The sequence below is a fragment of the Aspergillus vadensis genome (genome assembly GCF_003184925.1).
Source record: "Aspergillus vadensis CBS 113365 unplaced genomic scaffold BO88scaffold_1, whole genome shotgun sequence".
NCBI lineage: Eukaryota > Fungi > Ascomycota > Eurotiomycetes > Eurotiales > Aspergillaceae > Aspergillus > Aspergillus vadensis.
In genome coordinates, this window is record NW_020292039.1 from 745,475 (window position 1) to 757,760 (window position 12,286).

At 55.3% G+C, this 12,286-nt stretch overlaps 5 protein-coding genes across 5 annotated transcripts; 2 read left to right on the top strand and 3 right to left on the bottom strand.

The window, feature by feature from the left end:
* The first annotated feature begins 100 nt into the window (after nt 1-100).
* On the top strand, nt 101-2,338 carry BO88DRAFT_399975 (zinc knuckle domain protein). The gene is made up of 2 exons (XM_025705447.1): nt 101-1,229; nt 1,288-2,338. The coding sequence occupies exons 1-2, from the start codon at nt 252-254 to the stop codon at nt 2,161-2,163; spliced, it is 1,854 nt and encodes a 617-aa protein (XP_025568080.1). The 5' UTR covers nt 101-251; the 3' UTR covers nt 2,164-2,338.
* A 57-nt stretch (nt 2,339-2,395) lies between these two features.
* BO88DRAFT_483373 (putative haloacid dehalogenase-like hydrolase) lies at nt 2,396-3,559 on the bottom strand (the record flags this gene model as incomplete). The annotated part of the gene is made up of 5 exons (XM_025712218.1): nt 3,320-3,559; nt 3,222-3,254; nt 2,949-3,158; nt 2,694-2,865; nt 2,396-2,620 (listed from the first exon to the last, which is right to left on the bottom strand). Exons 1-5 carry the CDS (start codon nt 3,484-3,486, stop codon nt 2,396-2,398), a joined length of 807 nt encoding a protein of 268 aa, XP_025568081.1. The 5' UTR covers nt 3,487-3,559.
* A 150-nt stretch (nt 3,560-3,709) lies between these two features.
* Nucleotides 3,710-4,861, top strand: BO88DRAFT_7058 (uncharacterized protein). Its single transcript, XM_025713068.1, has one exon. The coding sequence runs from the start codon at nt 3,910-3,912 to the stop codon at nt 4,774-4,776; it is 867 nt and encodes a 288-aa protein (XP_025568082.1). The 5' UTR covers nt 3,710-3,909; the 3' UTR covers nt 4,777-4,861.
* BO88DRAFT_7071 (putative metallo-beta-lactamase domain protein) lies at nt 4,862-6,470 on the bottom strand. Its single transcript, XM_025713072.1, has 3 exons — nt 5,971-6,470; nt 5,206-5,833; nt 4,862-5,141 (listed from the first exon to the last, which is right to left on the bottom strand). Exons 1-3 carry the CDS (start codon nt 6,102-6,104, stop codon nt 4,947-4,949), a joined length of 957 nt encoding a protein of 318 aa, XP_025568083.1. The 5' UTR covers nt 6,105-6,470; the 3' UTR covers nt 4,862-4,946.
* A 210-nt stretch (nt 6,471-6,680) lies between these two features.
* BO88DRAFT_448123 (uncharacterized protein) lies at nt 6,681-11,738 on the bottom strand (the record flags this gene model as incomplete). The annotated part of the gene is made up of 3 exons (XM_025710420.1): nt 6,681-6,836; nt 6,897-8,321; nt 8,376-11,738. The coding sequence occupies 3 exons, from the start codon at nt 11,736-11,738 to the stop codon at nt 6,681-6,683; spliced, it is 4,944 nt and encodes a 1,647-aa protein (XP_025568084.1).
* Nucleotides 11,739-12,286: the final 548 nt, after the last annotated feature.

The window sequence follows — 12,286 nt, forward strand, 5'->3', positions numbered from 1 at the left end:
CTCCACCATCAACTTGTACCAGACAGCCATCTGTCTAAAACAATGAACGTCAGAAGCAATAACAACGATGATGTGATGCTGATACTCGTTCGTGACGATACAATACCTCCACATGGCACAAGTGGCTCCTACCACCCGCCGTAAAATTCTCTCCGCGAAATCTGAAGGTAAATCCGAAACGAATCTTGCAGCAGCAAGCAAACGCCTCAACTTCCTGCTCCTTCCCCCTTCCAGTCCCGTCTTCTCCCAGGATGCCCGATTCTCCATCCGACGACAACGATTCCAGAACCGCCGCAGTCGGCCCCCGCGCTCAGACAACCGGCTCCCGCCACTCCTCGCGTCAGAGCTCCCACGATCCCAACCCGAACCCGCGGAAAAGGCGTCGCCGCAGTCGCTCCGCCGACGTTCGCAATGTCCGCGACTTTGTCCCCCAAGGCGCTACCTTTAGTGCAGCGGGACTTGGTGTCGATGTAGACGCTACCTCCTCTTCCGGTTCCGACAGTGACGACGGGTCGTCCGACGGTGGTGATGATGATGATGATGCGCAGACCGAGTCCGCGCCCGCGCCGCCGGCGAGCTGGAATAAGGGCAGCAAGAGTGCGATTCGGACATCGCTTCGCAGTCGCGCGAAGCCAGAGGAGAGCAAACCTACGTCACAGTTCGACTCTGTCAATGACAAATTCTGGCGCAGTCGCAGTGAATCTGTCTCGTCCCAAGGCGAAAACGAAACGGAAGCATCAAAGCCCGCCCAAGTTGATGGTATTGAAGAGGGTGAAGTGAATGAGGAGGAGGCTTCAGACGAGTCCAGCCAGATGCAGCTCTCCGGCGACTCCGACGACTCGGAGTCTTTGGGATCGGAAGCAGACGATTCAATCTTGCTGAATATCGGGTCACGGAACGGCCAAAGTCTCGGTCAGGACCAGGATGGCTTGATAACCCCAGACGGCGACGACGACTACGACCCCGAGGCATTACCAGTATCCAACGGTACATCTACCAACGGGCAGACCTCCACAAACCAATCCAAGGAGGACGCGCTCCTCCGCTTCTCGAAGAAATACCCGACCGCCCCCTCTACCCTCGCCGATCTCGACCGCGAAGACATGGACATCCAAGCCAAATACCGCTTCTACGACCGCGACGTCAACGCCATCGACCTCCAACTCCCCATCGCCTGCACAGAATGTCTACTCGAGGGCCACCTCGCAGAAGTTTGCCCGTCCCGAGAGGTAACGCTCACCCCTTCCCCATCATCCCCACAACCACTAACTAATCAAACCATTCTAGTGCATACACTGCGGCGCCTGGAACCAGCACCAAAGCAGCTTCTGCCCGACCTGGCGCCGGTGCCAGCGGTGTCGCGCGCGCGGCCATGACGACGACAACTGCCCGTCGGCACTGAAAGGCTCCTCCAGCGAATTCCCCTGCGAACTATGCGGCTCGACCACCCACATCGAAGAAGACTGCGACCTGATGTGGAAGCTCACTACTACCCGCCCGGACTCCGAACCCGTCCTCGTCTCCCTCTCCTGCGCCCACTGCACCAGCAACCGCCACCTCATCGGCGACTGTCCCTCCCTCCCATCCACCCGAACCCTACTCTCCTCATCCTGGACCGTCCGCGGCATCGACCCTAACATGATCACCAACATCAACTCCGTCGTTAACCATCGACGGAACAACAACAGCAGCAATAGCAACAGCAATAATGGTAATAACCGAGGAGGTCTGAAGATCCGCGGCCGCGCCGACCACCGCCCGCCTTCCTCCGATAGCGACGACATGATGGCTCATCGACGTGCGCCTGTCCATCGCGGCGGCCGCGGCAATATCCGTATTGGAAGCGGCATCGGCAGAGGGAATAAGAATATCTCGGGTGGTAATGGGTATCGCGATAGATCTGATTTCGGCCCGTCAAGACAGCGCTCGATGTCGCCGAATCCTCGTTCCATGCGCGGGAGAGGTGGGAAGGATAGTTGGCAGGGCGGTGGTGGACGGGGGAAGTCGTCCGGTGGCGGTGGTGGTGGTAGTCGGCCGCCGTCGAGAGGTGGGAATCCCGGCCGTGGAGGAGGTCGTGGAGGGAAGAGAGGTGGTGGTGGTGGGGATGCGTATCGACCGTTACCGAGTGCGGCGAAAAAGGCGTGGGATAAGTATCGGTTGTGAGGGGGTGGGTTTTTATCGTTATGAACAGGTCGTTGAACCTGGCGTTTCCTGTGTGCGTATATATACCCCGAGGGTGGAACGATTGATGTTGCATGTTTCAAAAGTTGTGTGAGTTAGATCGTCGCTCATAGCTTAGAGCTCATTATATGTACAGATGAGATGATACTATAGATATCCAACGTGATGTGTATAGTATGACAGTAGTAGTAGTAGTAGTAGTAGTAGTAGTAGTCTATACGCCATTCTCCACGGCATTATCCGTAGACGTAGGGGTCTTGTCACCCCCGCGATGTCCCACGAACCCTTCATCTAGAATGCGAATCAACTCATCTAGTCGCTCGATACAGAGATCCGTATGCGCATGGTCCTTCAAATGTCCGTTATGGTCGTTGAGCAGAAGCACGGTCGCCGCGCCGGCGGTATGTCCAGCTGTCATGTCATCGAGAGAATCTCCAACCTGTACACAAAATTACAAAAAATCAGTCTGACATCTTCGACCTCGAGAGCTAGAAAAGATGGAATAGGATTACCATAATCAACCCCCCGGCCATCCCCCCCTCATCCTGCACCCCCCACTCCCTGGCAATATGCAATATCCCTGCTGGATCCGGCTTGGGCAACAAGCCCGGTGTTTCCCGTGTCACGATCGGGAGGAAGACGTGTGCGGGGAGATGGTTGTTGAGGAGGTTGAGGACGGGTGCTCTAAACGACATCCTCATTAGCATTTATACATACTACAACCAAGGCAACTTCCAAGACTAAGGCGTGGGGGGAGGGAGGTATACTCAAAATTCCGCGTACACAAAGCCCTCTTCACCCCCCTCTCTTCTAAGAAATCCATCAATTCGACTAAACCCGGTTGAGGCTGCTGGGATTCCATGGCGGTGCGCTCAATGGCTTTGATTTTGTTTGTGGCTTCGAGACGCGATTCGGGGGTGGGGAGACGGCTGATGTGATGTAGGATGTCGACTTTGGGGGGGATGTTGAGGGCTTGTCTAGATTATCTGTTTGTTGGTATGGGTTGGATTGTAGGGTGGGGGTGGAGGTGGGGGAAGTACCGCATTTCGGAGAACATGTGGTTTTGGGGGAGGCTGTATATATTTATGTTTAGCTATTGTTGGAATTGGTAGCTGAGAGGGTATAGGTATAGGTATACCATAATGTGCCGTCAACGTCGAAGACGATTCCGCGGAGTGGGGGTGCGGAGGAGGAAGAAGCAGAAGAGGGGAGGAGAGGAGCAAAGCGCCGTTGACGGAGAGAATAATTGTTTAGGGATGCCATGAGGGAACGGGAGATGCGTAGGGCTGGATTAGAGATGGACATTGACAGGGTATCAAGGCAAGGAGGAAGGAAGAAAAGAAGCAGAGGAATGTAGAGTGGAGAAGTGACGTTGAAGAAGGAAGTGGTTGATGGGCTGATAAGATGGAGTGGAGACTGGCATGCGGAGTTACTCAAGTTGGGTTCCCTTAATTACTAGTTTCGGTTCTATACTTCATGCTACTATAGACTCCATTCCATACAACAGTACTGCTGAACTGCATAATATCTGCACCATTTACATCAGAATAATTTCCACAAGATATTGTCAAGGTTTAACGGTTGCACCTTCCTCTGCACCATCAACATCAACTTCCACACTCATATCTCCGAGTCTGACACCTCACAATGATCTATCTCTGCTTCTCCCCTGCAGTCCTCATCCTTTTTTTCACCCTGCATCCAGTATAAATCTTCCTGCCGGCCACCATGTCAGCCAAGAAACACCATCCAGCTTCTCGCGATCCTATCCTCAATGCCATCAATATCCGCACCGTCCTCGCCCTCCTCGGCACTCTTCTCACCATCAAGCTCCTGAACCTGCTGGCATGCCTCACGGGGGTACGACGCACCTCGCCCCGATATCCCTACAGCTACGTCGGTCAAGCCATCAGTCGCAAAGAGCAGCACATCATCCAGATCCTACTTGAAATCATCCCCGAGAGCAGCACCTCGGTGAATACCAGTCTGCCCTCCAACGCAGGCTTCTCCAGCACCGACGATAGACCCACCACGGCCGACAGCGTCCCCTCCTCCAGTCTGGTCATCCCCCTCATGCCGGTGCCGTCGCGGGTCGTTCAACTGTCTCACAGCGCGCCTACCCGGAGCTTGGAGCTCGCTATTGCCGATAGAGACCGGGGGTATGATGACCATACGAGCACGCGCGCGAGCGTGCACTTCCTGGGCCACCAGCCTCTTCCTAGTGACTCGGTTTACTCGTCGATTGTCCGGAGGAGTCTATCGATTAGTGATCCGAACTCGAACTGTTCGAGCCCGCAGCAGGGTATGCTTCCGGGGGTGCGGTTCTCGGGTTTCATGTCGGATAGGTTGCGGTTTAGTATTCTGAGTCGGCCGTGGTCGATGGATAGTGTGTTGGCGGATGAGTCGCAGCCTGAGCAGGTGACATTGGACATGGCACAGCTGCAGCAGACGCGCACGGCAGATAGCTATCCGGGACCGTTTCCCATCAGTGATGGCTTGGAGCCGAGCTCGTTAGCCACGGCGCAGTGTGCCAACAATGGGGCCAGCGAGGCCACGGCGGTGCGGACCTCAGTGAGGCCGTTTACCGATGTGTAGCAAGCAGCTTTGGGGGAGGGATGGAAATGCAAGATGTTATTCCTCGATGGAGCTATCTGGAGCAGAAGATGCAGGTGCAGGTGCAGATGCAGATGCAGAAGCGCCAATAAAGACCATGCAGTATGTACTGTGTAATGCAAGTATGTAATCCAATCCAAATAATCAATCAATCATGCACATTCCTCCTCATGAATCGCATGATCCAAATACCCCATAGCCCTGACAAAGATCTTCGCACTATCCAACACCCGTTTCTTGCAATTCCCAACCGTATCCATCCCCATGAACGCCCCATACGCCCGATCAAACTCGGTATGTTTAAGAGCCTTCCAAATACCATGCACATCATCCGGCGGCAGGGGAATCTATCCCCGCAATCAGCAATCCCCTCTCCCGCCAGAAATAATATCTTAGAAAGGGTCAACTCACCATATTCGGATAACTCCACATAAACGTATACGACGCCGTACCCTCCCTCCTCCCCCTAACCCCATAATCCCCCACCCCACTAGGAATCGTCCCAATAGTATCCGCCAAAAACATTACCTTTTCATCCTTCCACCACAGCACCGAACTACCCGGGAAATGACCGCCTGTTTTGACTCCGATCACCCCGCTGCCGGGGAGGACTTCTACCTCTTGACCGTCCCAGAATATCTGCCTCTGCTTCTTTCCAGAATCATCATCATCTTCTTCTTCTTTACGCATAACCCACTCCCTATCCTCCCCGGACAAATACACCGGACAGTTAAACGCCTCCGCCCAGACTAAATGCGTGGCGTAGTAGTGCGGATGGGAAATGATGATCGCGGAGATACCGCCTAGTGCGTTGATGTTGGTGATGGTGTCGGTGTCGAGGTAGGGGATGCAGTCCCAGAGGATGTTGCCGTGGGGGGTGAGGAGGAGGAAGGCGCGTTGGCCGATGCAGTGTTTTGGGGTGGTGTGGAGGGTGTAGATCTTGTTGGAGTTGGGGTGGGAGGGGAGCGGGGCGAGGATGTTCTTTAGTTGGGGTTCGTGGGTGGGGGCGCGAAGGGCGCGGAGGGTTGTGTAGTCTTGTCTGTTGGTTTTTATTGTATGGTGGGTTAGTTATGTTGTGTGGTAGTTTGTGGGTGGTAGTGGTGGTGAGTATGGATGTGTATAGGGATAGAGTGGGGGTGTATGTAGTGTATTCAAGAATGGGGCATAGGGATATACCCAGTTGGAGGGAGATATTGACGGGGATCATCGCAAATAGGACATGGAGTTGGCGGCGTGGGAGTTGAGAACTGGGTGCCGCAGGTGGTGCAGATGGGGAGGTCGAGGGGGTCAATAATAGTATCACTGGTCATGATGATAATAATATTGTATCTGTATCTGGTAGTAGTTATTTGACAATGTAGAGATACAAAATCGAGACATCCATCAAAAGGGAGATATGCACTGCTTAAATGTATGGAAGAACATCAGCTGTTCTCCGCATTGACCCCGCATGTACTGGAGCCATGGATCGCCGAGCTGAACCTCAGCTGAACTGCTGCTGGTCTGCAGCTGAACTGATAAGCTGCAAACCAGGGCTCGACTTAGGCACAATGATGTCAACACTATCTGAATCTTAGTAAAAAGGTGAAAACTTTTGCATTCCATCCATCGCATGGCATACAGCCCATCCATTATGCACTAATCGAGAAAAATATGCTGCAAGAAGGGAATCATATAGCACAAAAATGCAAAAGTCGGTACAAAAGTAACAATACTAGTCGACACATCCCCCCTTTCGGCCCATACAACCATCCATTTCATGCACGCTTGCTATCGCTGCGCGGGTCATAAGTCGTGAACATAACAATTCGTATAACAGGTTCAAATCGAAAAGAAAAGATGACGAGAGGAGAAAAAATAATATTGGGTATCAAACGTCTGTCGCGTCAATAGTCATGGTCGGCATCCACCTGCTCCGGACTGGCGCGATACTGGCTTCGCTGCCGCCGCGCAGGGCTGAATTGGCTGCCCGACGTTAGGGGACGAGGCCCCGTGGGTTTCCGGGGAGGCGGTGTGCTACGGGGAGAGCGCATGATCGAACTCTACAGAGATATGGTCAGCATCATGCGAATAAAACGTCCCTTCCGGGTATGATCACTAACCCGCGAAGCAACTCGTTCCATGTACGATCGCTCATCGTCTTCCTTGACTTTGGGCGGCCGCTCCGGGATCAGTGGTCCCTCATCCTTGATCTTAGGCGGACGAGGAGGCCCCGTGTGCCGCGAGCTCGCTTCCGAGTAGCCCGCGTCCGAGATGGGCGAAAGACGACTGGCGCCGCTGTAGCGCGGGTTGGCGTTCACGCCAGACAAGCTGGGATTGGACCCCCACTGGTCCGAAGGTGCGCCCGCTGGCACGCCGTAGACCTGCGCTTGCGTTTCCAGTTGGTTTTGGTATCGCCCAGACGGGCCCTGGCGAGGCTGGGGATGGTGAAGATCGAGACTGCCCCGGTGAGCCCGGTACTTCGGCGCCTCTGACGCTTGTCCCGATGCTTGAGACGGAACAAGAGGGGACGGCGGCCGATTCTCCTGTTGCGGGTCTTCCAGAGTGTACGTCGAGCGCAGTCGGTCTTCGCCCTGGGGATCATAGTAGTCCGGCTTGTATGGTCCTGGTGCAGCCTCGGATCCAGAGCGCGAGGTATCGAAAGACGCTCTCTCCTTGCTGCGGCCAGGCTGAATGCTGTTACGGATGTTGTCTCCCATCGAAGACGCCGTGGTCTTGGACCAACGGGAGATCTTGGGAAAGAATGAAGAGCTGCTCGATTTGTGCTTCTTGGCCTTCTCCGTCGTCTTCGGAGTCGCCTCGTTACTGAGGGCACCCGAAGCCATAGGCTCACGAGGGGGTGTTGACACAGGAGCGGAGCCAGCCCGGCCCTGGCGGTTGTTGGCCGTCTCCTGCGAAGGCATGGTTGGGCTCGGGAACTCCGCCTGCTCATCTATGTCTTCATCCAGTTCCGGCACCGTACTGACGCGGTTTTCCATGCCCCTCCGCAGTCCATTACCCACGAGTGGTTCCAGAACAGGCTGGGAAGAGGTGGAAAGGTACTCCGACTGGTTTCCGGGCGATGAAGTCCCAGCATGGCCCTCCGGCTCATAGCCCTCTGGATCCACACTGGCGGCCCGGTTGCCTCCCCGCATGTACCGGTCATCCTGACCGTAGCGTAGAGCCTCGACTTCATCGAGGAGCTGTTCCAACATATCCTCAATTCGGGTGAGGTCGTTGGAGTTCTTGAGACTCAGGCCTTTGAGTGCTCGCTTGAATATATTCTTCCGCTTCGAACGCAGTTCATCACCGTCGTCAATAGGCACCTGGCGAGCACTGCGCGTGCTAGCTGGCTGGGGGCGCGGCCCACCAAGAGCCCGATAGGTCCGCTCGTGCTGTCGGTCACTAGCTTCCATGAGCATCCCGTCCTGTAGGGCAATGAACTTCTTCATCTCCTCGAATGAATTGCGCATTTCTGCAGCGCTTCGAACAAGAGTCACGAGAATCTCCGTGTCCCTGGCATTCCGTTGGGCATCGCGAACCGTGAGCTGTTCAATTAAGTCAGCAGTGATACTTTCAAGCAAGATGATATGTTTACTAACATGGTCCATGAGTGCAACAATGTCCTTGGACTGAATTCGATCAATTCCTTTCCCAGTTGCACTGTCATACAGAGGTGAGCCAACTCCTTGAGAGTAGCCACTCAATTGCCGCTGGTGACCAGGCATAAAGTGGTCTTCCCCACCAAGGGGACTGTCAAACAGACCCATTCCATTTGTGTCGATTCCAGCAATACCCTTGCTGAGTGGCTCGGGGGTTTCAACACTCGGGGAGCGAGGGTTCGCGGCCGACACATACCCTTCGTCTTTGGCACCAAGCGGCGTGCCGAGCATCTGGCCTCCGTGGTACTGCTGTTCATAGTAGTCGTTCGCACCGTAGTCATCCTCCGGGTAATAGTCCTGGCCATAGTGGGAGGGCTCAACTGACCCCAGGCCCAAGCCAGCACTTGCACCAGCTCCAGTCTTGTCAAATAGGGGCGACGGAGCGTCTTTGGAAGGGGTGCGGTTGAACGACCAGCTGTTTTCGTGGGCCGCGGGACCTTGAATGATGGAAGGATTGGTATTGATTTCCGATTCTGAATCAGGACTCCGGTCGCCTTCATGCGGCATTGGGCTACTGTCGAGGTCGCCAGCGAACAAAGGCGCCGGCTCATTCGGGTAGTGGTCGTCCAGCGACTGGGTGACACTCTGGGGCGGCGACGTAGCACCCATGCGTCTAGGGAACGAGGTCGCGTCGGGGCTGGAAACCTCCTCGCGCTGCTTTAGAGGGCTTCCTCGGTGAGATTCGTGCTCTGCCGGCTCATGCTGCTCATGCTGCTCCAGAGGCTCCGGCTCCCAATCCTCCTCCTCTTGCTCCGGGATACCAGCCATGGAGCGGTTCGCTCCAGACTGGCTGGACTTGGTGTCCAGGATCGTGGGTTCGAGGACAGAGGCCACCGCCGATTCAACAGCCATCGGATGTACGAATCGGGGGTTGGCAGCAAGGCCTTCAGCTACCGGTCGGCCCTGATCTTCCTGATCGTGGTGATCAAGCTCGCTGTCATCGGTGTACCCGGTCATGCGTTTACCCACGGTGCTCTGCGTCTCAGTTTCTGCTAGCGAATGCTGGTCTTCATCATCGTCGGAATATTCCTCCCAGTGTCTTTCCTCTCTGGGGGACGGTCGGGGGGTCTCCTCGTAGCCGAGCTCGGGGCCAGGTTCCTGTCGACGGCGTAGGGACTCCGTCTGGCTCGTGATGCTGAGGCCTTCTGGACGGGTAGATCTTGCAAAATCCGTACTGGGCGCAGACGAAAGAGAGTCAATCGAGAGACGCGGCTCCAATTCTCGTTCATCTTCGGAGTAATCGTACCTATCATAATGGGTCAAGTCCCGCTTGACCGGAGATTGGCTCTCATTGCTGGCCACGCTCTGTATCGGACTAAGAGTGCGCCGACGGCTCGCCAGATCACTGTAGTCGAGGTCATGATTCTCGGAGTGGGAGTCGAGCAAATTAGCGGCAGCGGCAGCGGCGATAGCGCCTGCGGCGGCATCCCCGACGGGCGACCGACTCGAGGGGCTATGCATCGACAAGTCGTGGCTGGACAAGTTGCTGTGCTTGAGCTTCAGCTCATGCCGCACGTCCAGAGGCGTCCTATTTGGCGTGCGAGGTGCAGGTGACAACGGTGCTGGCGAGAGAGACTGGAAAGGGGAGCCGCGGAAGTCTTCATGGAATTTGGTGTCTCCGTACGGTGCTGCTGGTTCGGCGGTCTGCTCGGAGAGAAGGGAAGCTCTGGTGAGGTCGGATTCAATTGCACTGCGCAGTGGCATGGGGGCGACATTGTGTTTCTGGAAGACTAGTTCGGTCTCGTTAATACTGCCGGTGCGGCTTCGGGCCCCACTGCTCTTTCTTCTTCCCTCGCTTTTTCCGAGGCTGGACCGTGAGTCGTGATGCTGGAGGGCTGCAGCGGTTAGGGCCGTCCCCACGAGTGCAGCCTTTTCTGCGTCACGCAGTCCTTTGCTCTTTTGTCGACGGAGCTTTTCTTGCTCCGTCAATTCGGGACGGTTAGCCCATCTGATGTAACCGAGATCCTGGCTTCTTTCGCTTCTGCCATGGCTTCGTTCGCTGTCCTTGCTGGATCTTCGTTCTTTTTGGGATGGGACGGAGTCGCCAGAAAGGACGATGCCCTCATCGCGACTATCCTTATTCAGGACGACCTTGGGCTTTCGGACATCAGGGGCACTTGCGTGTTTGGAAAGTCGCCTGCCCAGCTCGTCCCGAGAGGGCGTGCTGGCTGATGAATGTGAGGTGTTCATGTCGCGTTCAAATTTGGACGTGTTGGTGATGACTTTCTGGTCCTTCTTAAGCTCCTTCAGCTCAGGCAGTATGAGTCTTCGGATCGCGTCTTCAACAGTTTCAAGAAGCTTTGGATTGTTGATCGATGACTTCGAGGTGCCGGATTTGAACGAGTACTGGTCACCGGATCGGCGATGCGAGGACACAGCCGAGGCGCTGAGGAGGCTGGATTCTGGACTCATCATATCGTCGGGAAGAGCCCGACGACGAGGAGACTTCGAATCCATATCTTGGAGATCACTGCCGTCTTCGAACCTACTTCTTTCGGCACGCCGGCGTTGCCTAGAGACGTCCCGAGGATCGTTGCTGAGCTTCTCTGCGACTCGATGAGCAATGCGTTCGGTGCTGAGGCTGCGACTACGTTGTCGCCGGGGGGTTTTGAGGTACTCCTTGGATTCACGTTCCAAGCTCTGACTGCGTTTTCGTCGAGGACCAGATGAGGGGGCTTCCAGCATGCTATCCGCCGGCATCGACGAGATGTCGGAGGTTGGGTGGAAGTACCTGTCGCGCGACAGGGCGGAGAGCTCACTACCTTGGTCGCGATTCATGAGCTCAATTTCTAAGGGAGAATGGCCGGGAGGCTGGTTCTCATCAGTGGCTGAATTGGAAGAACTGTCATCCACAGCCGACTCCTCCAGCGACTTGTGCTTGTGGGGCGAGCTCAGGGAGATGCGGCGGGAATAGACGGGTTTCCGATTGCCACTCGACTCGGTGATCTGAATGTGGTCCTTCTGGTCCTTGAGCTTCCGCGCGGAGGAAGGGGTGACACGGACACGGACACTGGGGCGGGAAGTGAGGGAGCCAGAACCCTTCCCGCCCTCGAAATACTCGATGAGCAGGGAGGTCTGGGAGTGCTGCGACGAGCGGGACAGTTTGGAGTCGTCCCCGCGGGAGCGATGTTTCCGACGAGTGGGGATGGTGACGGGGCTCCCGTCGTCTGGAATGGAGTATGAGGTCTTGTCTGTGCGGCGAGATATGTCAGTTGCCAGATCAGTGCCTGTAATGCTGCCGTTGGTATCGACAATGGATTCAGTGGGGGCAGGCAAGATCGGTCTGCGGGTGTCGACGCCCATGATGAAGGAGAAGAAGAGAGCGGAGAATCCTTTCTTTTCAGCCAGACAAGACCATACTCTGTGCTTGGGCGAGGGGGAACAATAATTTTCCTTTTTTGCCTTGTCTTGTCTTCCCTAATTTCTTTTTTTTTACTTCCCTTTTTGCCTATTTTGGGAAGCAGGCAAAATTTCAGGGGCAGGAAGTGTGTGTGTGCAGGGGGGTGAAGGAGGGTAGTTGAAAGGATTAAGGCTGGGGATTGGGTCCGACTGCTTAACAGACTGAAGTGTCACTACAGATCGGACCGATCGATATGCAGCTCGGATGAGGAGAAAGGAAGCAGGCGGGTAAATTAGATGGGCAGCAAGAGAGAGATTGGAGAGGATTGGGGAGGGGGAAAGGAAGAGGGAAAGGAAGGATGACGATCAGAGCAAGTGGGGACGCAAGAAGGGCAGCTGTGAGGGATTGCTGCGATATCACAAAAAGCAAAAGAGAAGAAGCGTACCAGCGCTGGGGGAGAGTTGGGAGGGAGATGCAATAACAGCGGAGATTTTAGCAGTAGTAGAGGAGG

Coding starts and splice junctions, on each gene's coding strand:
- BO88DRAFT_7058 (XM_025713068.1), top strand. CDS start 3,910: ATGTCAGCCAAGAAACACCATCCAGCTTCTCGCGATCCTATCCTCAAT.
- BO88DRAFT_7071 (XM_025713072.1), bottom strand. CDS start 6,104: ATGACCAGTGATACTATTATTGACCCCCTCGACCTCCCCATCTGCACC. Junction 5,834..5,970: donor CAATATCTCCCTCCAACTGG/GTATATCCCTAT, acceptor AAAAACCAACAG/ACAAGACTACACAACCCTCC. Junction 5,142..5,205: donor TGTGGAGTTATCCGAATATG/GTGAGTTGACCC, acceptor TTGCGGGGATAG/ATTCCCCTGCCGCCGGATGA.
- BO88DRAFT_399975 (XM_025705447.1), top strand. CDS start 252: ATGCCCGATTCTCCATCCGACGACAACGATTCCAGAACCGCCGCAGTC. Junction 1,230..1,287: donor AAGTTTGCCCGTCCCGAGAG/GTAACGCTCACC, acceptor AAACCATTCTAG/TGCATACACTGCGGCGCCTG.